Here is a 13915-nt window from a genome sequence, read left to right as displayed (position 1 = left end):
AACAAGGATTATTCAAAGAATAATGCTAGTGACACTTATTTTTTGAAAGATTAATTTAGTTAATTGGTTATACATTTAAATCTGGAGCAAGGTTAATCAACCTATATTTATCATTGTATCAAAGTCTACACATTTTAAAGAGAAAATCACAGATACTGTCAGTATTACCCTTTTAAAGATGTTTCTTCTGCTTGGATGTATATCTAATAATACAGTATACACTTAGGCTTTGATACTGTTCCTATGTTGATCTCTAAGGAAATTCTATACACTTGATTATTTTATGGTATAACAGAAGATAGAGAGTGGTGAAGAAGGGAGTTCCTGATTCTTCAGTGTAAAAGTTCAGGAATTTTGACCACAGTCTGGTGTAGAGGAATCATTTGATACTGGATTATGATGAATTTGTGCACAAGTAGAATCTGGAAAAACAGAAACTGCGTGTTTGCTGAAAGTTGGCATTCTTTCAAAACAGGAGAAAGGAGGTGTTTGTTGGGGGGCTTTTGATCTGTTTACTTGTTGGTACAGTCTTGCTGAGCCATAGGTCTTGAGTTTTCTGCAAGACATCCTGAGTTCATACTACTGATATATCCCACCTGAACTAGTCTTAGGTAACTACACACCAAAACCACACTGACCCTACTATCTCACTGCTTGGAGTCAATGGATTTGGAGTTGTTAAGTGTAAGTTAGTGCTGCATCCCCTCTATGGTACAGTATCAGCAGCCTTATACTATTCTCCAGTGGTAGGTCAGATCTTTGATGCTGAAGATTTTTTTAGAAGTCATATCAGTAGTTACCTGTATGTAGACAAAGAATACTCTGAGATGACAAATGAGTGCCAACAAGTTGATAGAGCTGGCATGGGTGCAAAGTACGGAGGTGAGGCAGGGAGGCAAGGTGAGGAACTGTTATATTAGCTGTTCTGGGATGCAAAAAACGTGTAGAAATGAAGTAATGCATAGAGGAACAGAAAAAGTCTATTTAAAAAGGTATTGGAAGGAAGGAAGTAGGGTCAATGAATGGCAAAATTTCTCTAGCCTCTGTACCTCCTGTATGCCTCGCATGTTTTTTACAAAGGAGTGAGATGCCTTTCCTCATTCGAAGGTCCTAACTCAAAAACCTGCTTTTCCCTTTGAACTGCCAGGTAAAAAATTTCCTCAGTGGTAGTTCTGTCAGGTAGCATTTATGAAAATTTCTTGATTTCTTTAGGTAAACTCACTCCTCTTGTAATGTCTGACCCAAAGATAAAGCAATGTGTTTGAGACAGGCTTGGAATGATAAATTCCTATGTGTGAGTAAGCCTGAATTCTACTTGGAGACATGTTCTGTGAACCGCTGAATGAATACAGGACCAGGTATAATCATAATTAAACATGTGATTGTGATTGCAACTTATTTGATTTAGTAGCTTATTCTAGCAAAGAGCACAATGTGTGTTAAAAGTACGGTTTAGCTCATGAGAGGGAAATCTATCGACCAGAAGTTGCTTTAGGCTTAGGAAGTCCTTGAGCTGCAAATGGGTGGAAGCTAGGATAACACCTGTGTGAAGAGTGCCGTGCTTGCTGTCTTCTTATGCTTTACCTTAGGTTCATGCTTTTGATGATTTGAAAAATTTTATTTTTTTAATTATATCCAACATGTCAAAATGCCACCCAAATGACAGCAAGATGGTTGAGACTATAGGGGCAGTGTGAAGGTCACATTCTTGCATTACAGTCAATGGCCACCAAGTTAAAGTAGTCATATTACATCTTGACATTTAGTTCTGTAGTCAAATGATCTGTTCAGCTGCCTTGCCAACTACTCAGGTAGTCCCCCTCATCTTGGATACATACCTTTGTTTAGTTTAAGGCTGCTTTTGCTTGAAGGAGCAACCTTCTGTAGTCCTCTTTTTCCCAGTGACCTGGTATAATACATTTGAGCAGCCTCCACACAGATCTAGCTTAATCATTGTGGAATGCAGTGGTGATCATACCTGAACATTTTATACCCATGAAATAAGATTTTTTTTGATACTAGACCAGACACTACTTAAAAAAAATCACAGAAATGTGGGTTGGGACTGACTTCTGGAGGTCATGCAGTCCAACTTCCTTTCTGAAGCAGGACCAACACCAGTGCTAGATCAGGTGAGCCACGAATTTGTATACATCTACAAGGACAGAGATTTATGATCTTCTTTGGGTAACTTTTTCCAGTGTTGCAGTACCTTCATAGTGAAAAACTTTTTCCTAATATCCAACCTAAACCTCTCAAGCTGGCAGCTGGTGGCCATTGACCTTTTATATTATCATCTACTAGAATTCCAGTGACATTTTGGCTCAATCATCTTTGTAACTTCCCTTCAAGTAGAGAAAGCTAGTAGATTGCCTTTTAACTTCCTCTTTGACAGACTAATCAAGTGCAGTTCCCTCAACCTCCCTTCACAGGCCATGAGCTCTAGACCCCCGCCCATCTTGGTGTCACTCCAACATATCCTTTCCAGTTTCTCCATGTTTCAGTTGAACTGGCGTGGCAGTAGGTTTAAAAACTGTATGCAGTATTCTAGGTGCAGTTTTGCTGGCACCAAGTATGTGTGTGTGTTGGGGGAATAACAACGGCTCCTGATCTGCTGGCCATGTTTCCATGTTTCTCCTAACTTCACCTAGTATGCAGTTTGCCTTGTTTGTTTAAATGTTACTTTAATAAAACAGAAGAAATCATTCTGATCATCAGGAGCTGTACTGTCCTTTCTTTGCTGTTACATTGCTTCTAACTTCTTGTATGTTTGTTGTTATTGTCGATATAATTGATCAGTTTTTAAAGAGCTAAAAAGAAAGTTAAGTACTGTGCTTTACTCGTGATGAGAATCTTTTGAAGAAGAAGAATGCTTGGACTTGTCTTATTTAAATATTATTTTGGGGGCTAGTGAAAATGTGTTCTATGGCTTCCTAATCAGTGACGGTCCAAAAATAAATTAAAATAAATATGGTGGCAGCCTAAAACTGTCTAATTGTAAACATTATATTGAGATATTTATTTCACAACTGTCTTCCTGGAGTTGTCTTGTTAATACAGTAGTTTGAAGCATTAGCATGGTTTTTAAGTAAATCTGACAACTATCCCCACTTGCCACATGCTGGCTTGGGGTTCGCAGAGCAGGTTCAGTACACATGAAATAGATTCTGCTTGCAAGAAACTGCATTGGGAGCTGTAGGAGAGGCTCCATGTGCACACTGAGTGTCGTATGTCACGCAAATTGGCTTTTGGACAGCTTTGAACTGTGTGTGGTGGGGTGTCTGCTTCAGGGGACAAGACTAAACCTGGTCCAGAGTAAACTCTCCAGACTCTGTATGATGTAGGTTTAGAAGCGGGATATAAAACCAGCTGTTTTATAGCTACTGCTACTGTCTCACCAATTACTTGACAATAGAGGTCAGCCTGGGTGTGCACTGTCTGGACCTGAGGTCTAGGCTACAATATGCTTGATGATTGTCTGATAGAATAAAACTGAGACTGTAATTCAAACACCAACTATATATATATATATATGTAAAAAGCAATGGCTCAAGAATCTCTCAGAGGAAAATTTAAGACAAACTACAGGATCAAACACTTGTTTGTTCAGGACTGGGTGGGATAACTAGATAAGTTAATAGCAGTAATGCAGAGGAATACATTCCTCTAATTAAAAGAATAACAAAGTTAGGAAGATCCATGCATTAGGATGGACAGTCAGGCAGACAAACTATTCTGAAATGTAAAGTAATAAAATAATATATGAAATGTCAAGTTAATACAGTTAAGTGGAATGGAAAACAACTCTGCTGTGTTTTAAACCTTGATTACATCTGTAAATTAATGCTAAAGCAGTTTAAGACTATGTTGAATTGTATTCCAAACATAGAGCTAATGTTTTCTGTTTTGTCTTCTTAATTTTTTCCCATTTTGGGCATTGGATTACAGAATCCCAAACACATTTGCATTGTAATTACATTTCATAATACTTACTGAGAGTAGATTTCAACATACTGAGTTTTCATTTGTTTACTCATTTGTGGAAGTAGCTGAGATGAAGCTGTGCTTCACAATGGTATGCAATCTCTGTCAGTTTGGCTCTGTCAGATTTGCTTTGTGAAATTGCTTTGGGGGAAATCTCCAAGGATAGAACTGCTTCTAGTAAAAGTGAGTGTTTTGGAAAGTTTGGAAACATTGTATTACCATTTTTGAAATGTTTTTCATGCTCCTGAAATTTTTGAATCTTGAATGGACTGGGGAAGAAACAGACTAACTAAAGCCAGGATTACGCATGATGATTCAATTTTTGCTCTTTTATATTCTTAGCTTGTCATTCAGAATAGAATTTTATTTGTAAGTTAAAACCAGCATCCACTGGGGTAAGTAAATAGAACTGAGGGATTAGTAATTTGCATCTCTGCATCTAATTGCATTAGATTTGCATCTCTGTCTTATCGATTTACTGAAATAGGTAATTTACACAGAAAATAATGTCTTGACACAATATGAGAGGATAAAGTATAAACACATCTACTTGTAATCCCTCCAGGGCCATGGTGAAACTGTTGTGTTTGTGTTTGAGCAGAAAGGCTCCAGTTTCATTTATTCTGTGATTCTATTCATATTGCAGTCTTTATTCGTCAGGCAGACCTATGAATGTGACCCATTGTAGTTATCAGCAGAATATAAATGTATATTTTATATATTCAAGTATCCTATTTCAAGAATAGTATAATACCAGCTCAGAGTTTATTTATACTTTGGAATTTCTCTCATGTTTGTTTCTCCAAGTTACAAATGAACCAAGAACAAGTTACAATGAATCAAGAGTGACATCATTTACATACGTTTTAGTCTGCTGGGAGGACCTAGAAAGATTAGGAATAAAGATTTGATTTTCAAAGGTCCTGAACAGCTTCAGTGGAACACATCTCCCAGTGTAAGATAGTGACAGTGGATATCACTGAATATCAGTTTGTGTGCACCTGAATTTGTATATATGTATCATATAGTATACATATCTTGTAGGAAAGTTACAGTTACGGGCAGTACTGACAGTACCACTCAAATTTTTTACATGATTACACAATGCATTTCTAGTTTTAGATTTTTGGTGACAGTACATGAACAAGGATTTACACTTGGATGCCAATGATAAGCTAAAGACCTAACTAGCAAGCACTAACAAGCACAGGTAAACTCTCTAGACTTGTTAGGTACTTTGGTACAAGCAGTGGTTGAGTTTGTGTGACATAGTGATTTCATTCTCGTTACAAGACAAGGAATGTCTGTGGCTGATTAATAATTTTTAAATTATATTTGGAAAGGGTGGTTTATTGCAACTGTTACTTATTGTTAATGGAAACATTACATAAATTGTTCCTGTGAAATACAGCCCCTCTATGGTAAGGATGGCATGCTGATGTAAAGAGAAACAAGTCAGTCACACAGTGTGTGTTTTTAAGCTGGCATTACTTTGCCACATACCAACAGTACCATGGCACAGCCGAAATTTGCCACTAAAAACCAGTGATTATGCCATGCTGCATTGTCAAGCTATTCCTCCTAAAGCAATCTTTGAGAACTGTAGTGATCAGTAGTGGATATACCTTTCAACTGTCCATTGGTGGAAGTGGGTGAAGTTGTGAGTCAGGAAAAAGGATGTTGGCATGGGAGCAGAGCTTAAAAGTTTGCCACTTCCCAGCTTCTGTGCTATCTGCAAGGTCTTTCCCAGTCTAAGACTTCACAGTACATACTGGTAGGTAGTTTGATCAGTTGTGTGTGGTATGTCAGGTCTTGGAGGAGAGATCCTGAAGCACCTTGTTACCTTGTGATGAGTTAGTTATACTACAGAGGGAAGATGAGGGGAGAGGAAAATTAGGAGAATCTCACACCAAATTCTTACCAGAGCTGCAAACTCTGTTGCTCATTCGATTTTTACTTACCCATCAACCCTGGTATATGACATAGTGTACTGGACACTGAACATATATAACAGGTGAGAGAGGTGTTTCTCAAAAGCTTGTAATGATGTGACCAGCAAAGCATCATTGGGCAGATGGCTTACAAATTATGTTTGTTGTGACATGCACTGCTGTTCCCTGAGTCATTGCCTAAGTTCATTGAGTATTTTGGTGACACTCTAAGAGAGGTGATAATGCACTATGCTTAGAAAAGTGATGGAAAGAAAATTGGCATTTTACATAGAACTTTTGAATAAAGAAATCCTGTAAAATGTCTTAGAGACACATACCTTCACCAACCCAGTCTTTTGGGGTTTTTTTCCCCTGTTTTTAATAACTAATGTGAGGTTATATGTGTGTCTGGGACTTACTACATAAGTGTATGAATAGAGCATAGATTTTCATTGTCATTACCAGTAACAAGTATACACAGGTTATTCAATAATTGAATGTATTTCAGGTTTGTTGTCAGAAAGTAATATAGATACCGATTTGGACTTATGGAACTCACCTTTGGACATCAATTACTTTAGATTCTTCTCCTTACCATGCAACTCTCTTGTTTAAGTGAAACTCCATATATAACTTTGTGGGAATCAAATATAGGTTTCGTTTGTATTTTTAACATATTGGAAGAAAGAAAGTGTGTATTTTTGGATGATGCTACTTTATTCCTTGTTAATAATAGATCATAGAGTCATAGAATAGTTTGGGTTGGAAGGGATCTTTAGAGGTCATCTAGTCCGACCCCCTTACAATAAGCAGGGACATCTTCAACTAGATCAGGTTGCTTAAAGCCCTGTCCAACCTGGCCTTGAATACCTCCAGGGTTGGGGAATCTACCAATGCTCTGGGCAACCTGTTTCAGTGTTTCACCACCCTCATTGTGAAAAATTACTTTTTATATCTAGTCTAAATCGACTCTCTTTTGGTTTAAAACCATTTCCCCTTGTCCTATCACAACAGGCTTTGCTAAAAAGTTTGTCCCCACCTTTCCTGTAGCCCCCTTTAAGTACTGGGAGGCCGCTATAAGGTCTCCCCAAAGCCTTCTCTTCTCCAGGCTGAACACCCCCAACGCTCTCAGCCTTTATTCATAGGAGAAGAGCTCCAGACCCCTGATCATTTTTGTGGCCTCCTCTGGACCTGCTCAAGCACGTCCATGTCCTTCTTATGTTGGGGACCCCAGAGCTGGCACAGTGCTGCAGGTGGGGTCTCAGGAAAGCAGACTAGGCGGGGAGAATCCCCTCCCTTGACCTGTTGGCCACACTTCTCTTGATGCAGCCCAGGATACAGTTGGCTTTCTGGGCTGCAAGTTCAAACAATTCAGTGTCAACACAACCATCCATGAATGATGAATGTGTTAAAATTTGAAGGAGTGTTATTCTGTTTATAGAAAGATCCCAAATAATTGAAGGCACTCCAGAAGCACTTTTTTGGAATTAACAGCATATTTAAAAGCATACTAAGGCCCCGTTGTTTGACTGTAGATAGGGAAGGGCTAAGAGAACACTTAACACCTATTATGTGTTCAAGATACTGTCTTTAAATTCCCTAGCCAGATGAGACAATAGAAACTAACACACTATTATTGTACAACAGTGGCCTTTTAGTTAGGTGTTTCTCATCTATTTCTGTGACACATTTTGAAATAACCCATCATTTAAAAATATTTCAGACCAGAACAAAGATAACGCTATTTCTGTCTGGAAAGACCAGTATTAAATTACACTTTTAGAACAGCAAATCAAGAGCAGACATGGATTGTGTATGAGGATCTTTGATAAACTAGCAAATCTCCTGGGTACTACTTCTTAGCTATCTGAATATTTGAGAAATTCAGTGGACTTCATCATATGTCATGTATGAGCAGTGACTAGTCTGTGCATCGTCACTAGTACATTGGGATTTCTCCTTATGCTCTGTATATTAATTTATATGAATCATGTAAATATAACTATACGCAAAAACTTGCTTTTGAAAGTATAAAAAGGTTGGAAAAATGCTTTTAGTCAAATATCTTGGAACAACTGGGAATTTAATTTTTAGAATTCTAAAAATATTAGTGATTTCACATCATTTTCCTCAGTGCTGAATATTTTTGAAGTGATTATTTTCTCAAAATACCTGTAGTGCTTCAACAAAGGACCTAATCAAACAGTACATCCTTAATCATGGACTCTAGGAGAAAACATTGGAGGAAGAGAAGTATGAATGGGAATATTTTTTGATCTTGAAAAATACGTTTTTGTCTGTGCTGCAAGCCTGTACGCCAAAGATGAGTAGTAAATCAGTCTGGGGGATCTCTGTTTTGTGCAGCACAACCCACTGACTTGCTCAGCCACTGCAGGCTATTCTCCCATTGCACCCAGCAGCATGGCTGCCTCAGTTTCCCTTCTGCCACCGGTCTGTCCAAAGCTCTCCTGTGTACCTGTAGTGAATACGCTCTTCAGACATATATGCTAACATTTTTCTGATCCTTTTCGTGGAGTGAGTTAGGAGGAGCTTTCTGCTGATGATCTCCAAAATCCTGTATCACTGGTCACATGTCTGCTGTGACCAAATAAGTAGCTGCTTATATTAGAGAAAAGCAAAAAAGCATGCAGATTGTTCTTAATGAGAGAATATCAGCTTTAAATATGCTGTCACAGAAGGCATTGCAGAATTAAAGATGAACTCTTGCATGACTATACTTTTTTGAATTTCATCAGCTCCATGATATTATTAGATTACAGTTTGAACAGAAATATTAAGAACTTTATATTAAAATCCTTGTTCTTACGAAACCCTGCCTTTATTCTATCATGCAAGAATTTAGTATTCTAGAGGAAAAATTATTATTTTTTTTTTTTTTACATTAGGGAAATTATAGATTGTTTCAATGTTCTGAGGTTTATCCAGAAGATCTTATTGAAAATAATTCAATCTTTCCCCAGTTGTATTAATTACAATTTTAATATTTTTAATACCAAAATTAGATGCAGCAGAAATAATCTTTTCTCACAAAAGTAGATTTAAAAGTTCCATATTCTTCTAACAAAATCTAATAATAGTGGTTTAGGTATTAGTATTAATTTTATACACAAATTCGAAGGCAGATTGTCAAAATATAATTAGAAAGCTCTATGCAACAAATTAAATGCACTCTAGTAGCATGGATGAAAAAAGCATCTGTTTTGAAGTACTTCCATTAGAAATTAGAAGACTAGAGTAGGGAAAATTGGATTTGTATGAGATGAAATCAGAAAAAATGTAAGAATGTTAGCTGCAAAGAACAGGAGAATCCCTATGGACTGTGGAACAAGCAAAGTTTCCTCTAGAATTTATGTTGAATAATATAAATAAACGATAATCTTCAATTTCTAAAAACCTTTATATATTTACTAAACATACTTGAAGTCATTATAGTTACATTTTTCTTAAAACCTAACGGAAATTACTGATTTTAATAATTCCTTTCTTTTCCTCATTTCACTCCGCTGGATGAATGCCTCTATGTCTTCAGCTCACTTGAATTTTCAGGCTTCTGTAGCAGCACAAGTTCTGAAGCATCTATAGTGTTAAATACATTCATATTCCAATCTACACATTCCTAGTGTCAATTGAGTGTGTTGATAGGGCCTGTTTATCTACTAGCCTGAAGATGATGCATGCCATTAGCATCACAATGGGTATATGTTCATTTAACAGCTTCCAGTTGTGGATTTTTCTGGAAGGCTGAGAGAGATAGATACAGATATAGTCAACTATGTACTGTCTTAAAGTAAGGAGAAAAATTATTTTTTAGCTTGTTTTGTCTTTCAGTTTAGCAGTGGATAGCTGGAAAAAAGCAAGCATGTCCAAATGCTGTTACTTAAGGGTATGCTATTGTCTGGAAAGGTTAGAAGCATAATATTTCATGAGATTTCCAGTGCTCACAGTCTTAGCTAAATTGCATAAATTCCAAGAATTATTTTCCTTCAGTATTTCCCATATTTCTTCAACTGACAGCTGCAAGCAATAATCAAAGAACTGGTTAATGACAGAAATCTTTTTAAAACTCTTTCTGAAAGAACTGTGCTCTGGTAACGGAATGCAAATTGAGAATTGCTCCGGTAATACTATATGGAAAACATGCCTACCATTTGTAATTTATCTTATGCATCCAAACATATTTGACTCAACTCTGTTGAGTTACGTTGCTTATGTCAATGCACAACTTCTAAAGTCTCACAAATCTTCATGTAAATTTAATAGTTTTGAACTTGTGTGATTCACAAATCCTGACAGCTTGACGTATGTCAGTGTGTGTATATATGTAATTTTTTTTTTTGCGTGTGTGTGTATACGCAGATATATACAGGTATATCTGCAAAACCAGATGTGCCGCATCCTGTTCTTCCTGGTGGACTGTATTCCAGAAGAGCAGAAGGTTTTTTCCTAATGTGAAAGTATAGTTGTTTCTACCTCTAATCAATGTTCTATCTTTATTCAGCTAAGACTGCTAAGATATAATTGTAAGAAAGATGTTGAAATAGTAAGGCATTTTATATGAGTTCATTTAAAAAAAAAAAAAAAGGAAATAAGCTTAAACTTCTGTCATTTGTTCAAAATGAACATGCATTGCAAAAGTGTTTTTTTAAGTTGATTTTGTTTTTACTTTTCCTTTTTTTCTTTAAAAAAAGTTTTCATTTCTTTTACTTGGTTTTGTTCTTAATCCTGAATCCAGCTAATATACTGGCAAGTAGCCTATGTTTATGTATTTCTCATTTGAGCAAAAAATACTGAAATCTTCACACGTATTAGTAATCGCTTGCACCAGTGTTAATTTAAGCGATATAACTGAGATCATACTTGGCCTAACGTCTGTGTATGGGAGCTTTGCGGTCTGATTTATCTGCTGCGTGTGCCTGAGCAGCCTCTCACTGCAGCAGAGCGCGGGAGAGAAGTCGGTGGCTGGGTGGTGCGGGCGGGTGGGCAGCAGAGCTAACTCAGCCCCTTCTGCTTCAGGAGCCAGGGCAGAGAGGGAGAGAGAGCAGCGGGGCGAGGGGCTGGCACACCCACAAATGCTCGGAGCCTGCCCCAGCTTCCCCATGTGAGAAGAAGGGGGGTTGTATTTTGGGGGATGTCTGTGTTTTGCTTTTTCAAATGTGAAATCGTACGTGTTTATTGGGGCTCGTTCTGCTTTGAAGTTAAAGGACAAAAAGTGCCCCTGCTTCACTGCACTGCTCCGGTTATGACTTTATTTCTGTTTTGAGATAAAAACTGAGGTTTAGTTTGAGTGTTCCAAAACCAGATACCACTCTCTCTCTCTTTCTTGTAGGCAGGGTGCTGCTGTGCCAGGCAAACCAGGAGGGATCTCCCGTGTACAGTGCCCCCAGTTCACTAGTATACACATCCACAAGTAAGCTAGTGTTATGGCTTTTTGTTTTGTTTTGTTTTGTGACAAAAGCACATTAATGTGAATTGAGGCCCCTAAAAATGTAAACTTTCCCAACAGCTCTTGTTAAGGTAAATGTGGTATTTATAAACATATGTAAGTAATGTCAACAGTTAATTCAGTGGTTTTAGTTGCATCTTTATCCTCAGAATATATATTAAAAAAAAAAAAAAAAATTACCTGTATTGCAATGTTCTACATAAATGGTCAGAAGTTCTACAGTAACAGTGAAATTTTTTGGAATCCAGTACTGTTGTGCACTCTGCATTTTGTGTAGAAGATGAAGTTGTGTTGCTTTTTCTGTCCTGGTCACAACTGTGATTTAATAAACAAAAAGTCTTATGTCATGCCACCATTTGTTTGTGTCAGGAAGCAAATAGATATGAAGTCTTTTGTAAAAAAGGAAAAAGACTGTGTGCAAGTGAGTATTTTGAATTTAAAAAAGCTTCTCTAATAAAAATAGCAAAGACAAGATGAAACGATAGATGCTGCCATCAGCCATTTTTCCATACAAAGCTTCGGAGTAGAAATGTGTCCTCTAAAATTCTGAAGCAGAAGTGGAACTGAGTCTTCTGAGAGTGTTTTAGATTGTATTAATGGTACCACTGATGCCTATTCTCAAATCTAGTCAGATAAGAAGCTTCTAGCTGAATGAAATAGTACTAATTGCTGCTTGCAGAATTAGGGTGAACAGCAGCCTTTGCTATGTGTTCTTAGCAGTCCTCTGTAAAGAAAATATTTTACATTGTCCGATTTAACAATGTTATCAGATATGCTCTTTATGAAGATTGTGTTCAATCTGGAATGCAATTCTACTGTCTTAAAGCTTCTCTAGACCACTAAAATAATTAATTTCTTTTATTAATTAAAACCAGGAATGAGGACAAAAGAGTTCCGTAGCGATCATCTCTACAGTCATGTAACTCATATGTCAAAGGCTATGAATAGCATCCCTAGAGCTGCTGCTTTTACCATATAAATATGGGATCTAGTTTCAAAGCGGAAGTCTACAAATACATAGTGAACTAACAAAATATATCCAGTGTTTTAAATTGGAAATTATCAGTTAAATCTGCATTTGCTTCGAGGTGCTCCAAGAATATTTTGTACTATGTCACCTTTCCCAAGCAGTGGCTTTTTTAAATCCTTGTAGTAACACAGAGATGAAATACTGACTGTTTAAATCAGTGTTCCCTTTTGTACATTTTTAGTGCACTATTCCTTTTTGCCTGAAATACCAGTCTTTTGACCAAAATACCAATCTCTGACTGAAATTATTTTCCTAGAAAATTGTCCAAACATTTCATTCATCTCACTGTTAGGGAGCTTCTTGGTGGGGAGGGGGGGGGGGGGGGTGTTTGTTTTTAATTTTCTGGGAATTGCTCTAAATAAAGCCTTTCTTAAGTTTACCCTGTTCTCCTATTATCTCACTGAGTTCTATCCTAGGAAATTTACTTCTAGGGTTGCTCTTTACAATGTATGGCATTTCCACTATTATTAATTCCCTAGACAGTCATTGTATAGCTAGCCAAGCTCTGTACTTCACAGTTTCCATTATGTCTCATGAGTCAATCCCTTTGAAAAATCTTATTTTGCAGTGGTGCTCCTTGAACAATGATATCCTAACAAACACCTGTTTGTTTTCAATTATGCCAAATACATAAGTAAACAGACTTTGCCTATCTGCTTCCCACTGGGCAATGTGTAATACACAGTTTCATAACAAGAGATTGCTAGTAGCCCTTGCAGTAGAAATTATTACACTTCTGTTGAATCTGTGTGTCTGCAAGTCATGATTTTTCTTTTATTATGTACAGTATTCATATTGCCAAAATGTAGTTTCCCCCACAGGGTAACAACTCCTAATAATACAGAAATACTACAATTACTAATGATTGTAATTTTTTTTTAATTTCTCCTTATTACAAAACTTTCAATAAAGATGTAAAATACTTCCATTTCTATAGGAACTTCTAAGAAGTGAATAGAATTGAAGCTTGACTTTTGTCTCATTTTCTTTCTTTTATTATTTCAAAGATCTATATTCCATTTCTTATGCACATTTGTAGTATTGAAATAACTGATAAATTAACATTAATATCTAGGAGACTGATACTTTTAGTATTATCGTTCCATGTAGACAACAATATTGCAGCCTTCATCTTTGAATACTTTGTTAATCATTTATTCTGTTACTGCCAGTATTGTAACCATGTAATATTTTAGAACAGCTTACAATGTAAGAATTAAGAGGTTTAAAATTTGTAATTGTTTTAACAGAAGGGAAAGAGTAGTCTGAGATTTTTAAAGCCATCTGAGAGGTTTTCAGTTCATTAAATGCTAATGGCATTTAGGAATTTTCAGATATTTGGAAGAGGATGGTCCCTTTTTTTAGAAATGTTGTTTTTAACTTGACTGTTCATCTTTTGCTCCCGAGTTATGTTCTGTAAGAAATGAAGGACTGAAACATGGTTGTAAAATATATTTTTCTTAATTTGGCTAGCTTTATTTCTCACTTAACTTTTTAACTTTTAAT

At 36.7% G+C, this 13915-nt stretch overlaps 1 protein-coding gene across 27 annotated transcripts in view; it reads left to right on the top strand.

Moving 5' to 3' along the window:
* LOC141930165 (RNA binding protein fox-1 homolog 1) overlaps positions 1-13915 on the top strand; it is a 920114-nt gene that overhangs the window by 839134 nt on the left and 67065 nt on the right. For 23 of the 27 annotated variants that reach the window (XM_074840613.1, XM_074840607.1, XM_074840609.1 and 20 more), the window contains one exon: positions 11263-11343. The exons of the other annotated variants lie outside the window; for them this stretch is intronic. In XM_074840613.1, the coding sequence (XP_074696714.1) occupies positions 11263-11343 (81 nt within the window). The remainder of the gene's footprint in view (positions 1-11262; positions 11344-13915) is intronic. 27 annotated transcript variants of the gene reach the window in all.

This window comes from Strix aluco, chromosome 15 (genome assembly GCF_031877795.1).
Source record: "Strix aluco isolate bStrAlu1 chromosome 15, bStrAlu1.hap1, whole genome shotgun sequence".
Taxonomy (NCBI): domain Eukaryota; kingdom Metazoa; phylum Chordata; class Aves; order Strigiformes; family Strigidae; genus Strix; species Strix aluco.
This window is presented reverse-complemented; position numbering and strand designations above follow the sequence as displayed.